This window comes from Cynoglossus semilaevis, chromosome 11 (assembly GCF_000523025.1).
Source record: "Cynoglossus semilaevis isolate Cse_v1.0 chromosome 11, Cse_v1.0, whole genome shotgun sequence".
Classification (NCBI taxonomy): Eukaryota; Metazoa; Chordata; class Actinopteri; order Pleuronectiformes; family Cynoglossidae; genus Cynoglossus; species Cynoglossus semilaevis.
The window spans coordinates 1,904,842-1,907,809 of NC_024317.1; the positions used below are offsets into that span (position 1 = coordinate 1,904,842).

The window sequence follows — 2,968 nt, forward strand, 5'->3', positions numbered from 1 at the left end:
CAGCCGTCTCGTTTTTTTTTTTTTTTTTTTATTGCGGATTTTTCACTATATCAAAATTTTTAATTTAGTTTTGTGATAAAATACGTATTTTCTAGCCTAAGAAGGAAAAAAAGTCTTCATATATACAAAAATAATATAATTATCGCAAGGAAGGTAACCGCGATAGACCAGCGACCTCAGTGTTCCAGAATTCAACAGCAGTTGGTTTGCAACACTTTTTCTACTTTTGCAGGAATTAAACTGTGAGTTTATGGAATGCAGCGCCGCCACTGGAGAAAACGTGATTCAGTCTCAAACTGTTGCCAGGTAAAAAAAGAAGAAAAAAGTTTGATTTCTCTCCTCCTGCAGCTGCGGCTGTTGTTGCAGGAGCCGTCAGCTGACCTTCCTGTTCCTCTGTTGTGTTATCGCAGGATGCTGCAACTAAAGGTTGACACAAGAGAGGAAGCTCTGGTGTTACACAAAGACCCCCCCCAGAAGAAGAGGTCAGGATGCTGCTGAGCAGAGAAATCTGCCGTCACGGGGGTGAAACGTTAGAAAAGCCGGACGGAATCGTAAAATCTGAGCCGACACGTGTCACATGACGACGTCTGGACCATTGTTTTTTTATTTACTCAGTATTTGTAAGTCATATCCCCAGACCAGACCTGGGCAAACTAAGGCCCGAGGGCCAGAAAGGGCCCACTGGGCTTTCTAATCCGGTCCGTCAAACACTGTTACGAGGTCTGGTGAAGACTGACACCAATCCTCCTTTTTTCATGCTAATACGAATCCACTGTAATCTGTTGATACCACTAGATGGCAGCAGGTATTAGCTATGCCAAACTATCTTTGAAATTTCAAGTTTTTTTAATACTTTTTTGCCCCATTTTCCGCGAAAAACAAAACTCAGACCCGCCTCCAGATACATTTTCAATCTCTGACGGCTAGCCAATCAAGTACGAGCCCAGTTAGCTGCGATGCGGGTGAATCACCTCCCGCCCCCAGACCTCACCCACCCCCCGTTAAATGTTATATCACTTTGACATTTCCATTTCCGACACATGGTTTTAGTTCAAACGTGTCGACAGACTGAAATGATTCAGATCAGATTCCTCTGGTTGAAATGACTCAAAGGACTCGGAAACCAAGTTAACGTCTGTATCTCTGCTAAGATACGCAGTAAATCCAACGTAACGATGTGTCGCGACAAATCAATACAAATGTGTGAAAATTTGTATGGGTTGAAATAAAGAAGATTATTTTATATTTGTCACTAGTTAAAAGAATGTGATGAACTTTGAATGAAAAGTTAAATATTTCTTAGTAGAAAATACTATAATATATTGGGGTTTTTTTTCCACATGTCTTTGTTGTTGCTGCCAAAACCTTGCAATAAAAAATATAAAAATGTGTTCAAAAAAATATTCTCTTTCTTTCAACATGAAGGTAAAATACTGTTTTACAGAATAATAAAAATGATTTTGTGTTCTGTGTCGTTCATGTCAAAAACTTGTGAACGTTCTGTGTTCTGTGTTCTCCGACTGACAAAGACAACACGTTCTCAGATGACCAGAAGATGAAGGGACAACAAATGGAACTGCACTGGAATAACAACTAAACTAACAACTAAAGTGTCTGTTAACCTGGTCACTAAAACCATCCTGTCCTGGTCACTAAAGTCCAGAACAATCAACGTTAACAAAAACAACACATTCCAGTCTTTAAATTCCAACAAAAACACTGCAGAACTTCACTCAAAAATAAAAGATACTGAAGCGTAGGATGTGGCACCATCTAGCGGTAAAGTTGAAAGATGTCCAATATTCCTCTACTAATTTCTGTAAGAATTACAGGTTGAGAATGAATTTGTGGCATTACGATATAAACACACCTATTTTAGAAGATTAGTTCAGTTCTAAAAGGTTGAATTTATTTCATATTTCAGTTCTGCTCCACAAAACTGAAACATGAAACATCACTTTTGAAACCATTCGGACCAGAACTTTCTACAAAGACCCAACTTTACAGTCTGTCACATAAAAAGCACTTTAATTTAGTGAGTTTAAGTTATAAATATTTACAGTTAATAATTAGGGTCATGACCTTCATCATTCACCTCCTGCTGCCACTGTTATCTCACTGCTTCCATGTCGTTGACTCACAGTTTCTCTCTTCTCTTCCACTGACCGGAAATCGTTCTTTTTCATCGGCGACTGATTCCGTTTGCTCTTCTTCTCCAGAGCGCGGTATTCTTGGATGGCAGACCTGACGTCAGAGCCGGTCCAGCGCTGCCGTACCAGGGCGTGCCTCAGGGTGAAGGCTCCGTCCCTGGTGCGTCTCACACCCGTGCACGCTGCCGTGCTGCGCAGCTCCAGTCCGATCTCGTGCACGACTCTGCGCAGATATTTCTGCGTTTCATTTATGCACTGCACCTCTGTTGACACACAGGGGGAGCAGGTGAGTAAATAAAGAGGTGTTTTTTTTTTTTAAATAGTGCAGCTCAGGGTTTGTCTTTACCTAAGGTGAAGTTTGGAGGTTGGAAGTCGATGCAGCGCAGACCAGTTAGAATCGGCGCCGACTTCCCCTCTGGGCCCAGTAAACCCAGTGCAGCCAGTTCATAGGCTTCCTGTGAGCGCAGGTCTACTTTTGAATAGCTGTAAAATAAAACAAAACAAATACTATCAAATACCTGCCTTTCTGAAGTATTACTAAACATTATTCTTTCTCAATAACTCATGCAAACACGACAGTATTTTATGACAGAAGGACAGAAAAAAATAAATATAATAATGATAATAATAATATATACGTTAACAAAGCCTTCTGATTGGCTCCTTGAAGCATCGCCAGGACACTGTTCAGTTTGTCCAGTGTGATGTGATCTGTTCAACACAAACATTATTTTCATTATCAGGACTAAAAAAAACATTTTGTTGTATTTTCAGTAGTAATAGGTTTTTTTTCTTCTCAAATTAAAAAACGAGGAGCA

The 2,968-nt window shown here is 40.2% G+C and overlaps 2 protein-coding genes across 2 annotated transcripts in view; one reads left to right on the forward strand and one right to left on the reverse strand.

The window, feature by feature from the left end:
• Positions 1 to 857, forward strand: part of rab44 (RAB44, member RAS oncogene family) — a 9,666-nt gene extending 8,809 nt beyond the window's left edge. Inside the window, exons 10-11 of the mRNA XM_025059887.1 lie at positions 233 to 306; positions 411 to 857. Of these exons, the coding sequence (XP_024915655.1) occupies positions 233 to 306; positions 411 to 498 (162 nt within the window). The 3' untranslated portion in view covers positions 499 to 857. The remainder of the gene's footprint in view (positions 1 to 232; positions 307 to 410) is intronic.
• A 1,149-nt stretch (positions 858 to 2,006) lies between these two features.
• LOC103385789 (mitochondrial mRNA pseudouridine synthase Trub2-like) lies at positions 2,007 to 2,877 on the reverse strand. The gene is made up of 3 exons (XM_017036511.2): positions 2,789 to 2,877; positions 2,497 to 2,633; positions 2,007 to 2,413 (listed from the first exon to the last, which is right to left on the reverse strand). Exons 1-3 carry the CDS (start codon positions 2,821 to 2,823, stop codon positions 2,088 to 2,090), a joined length of 498 nt encoding a protein of 165 aa, XP_016892000.1. The 5' UTR covers positions 2,824 to 2,877; the 3' UTR covers positions 2,007 to 2,087.
• Positions 2,878 to 2,968: the final 91 nt, after the last annotated feature.

Bases quoted from the DNA above. Each gene is read 5' to 3' on its own strand.
- LOC103385789 (XM_017036511.2), bottom strand. From the start codon at position 2,823: ATGCTTCAAGGAGCCAATCAGAAGGCTTTGTTAAC. The intron at 2,634-2,788 runs GTATATATTATT...TTTATTTTACAG, and splicing joins AATCAGAAGGCTTTGTTAAC to CTATTCAAAAGTAGACCTGC. The intron at 2,414-2,496 runs GTAAAGACAAAC...GTGTGTCAACAG, and splicing joins ACCTCCAAACTTCACCTTAG to AGGTGCAGTGCATAAATGAA.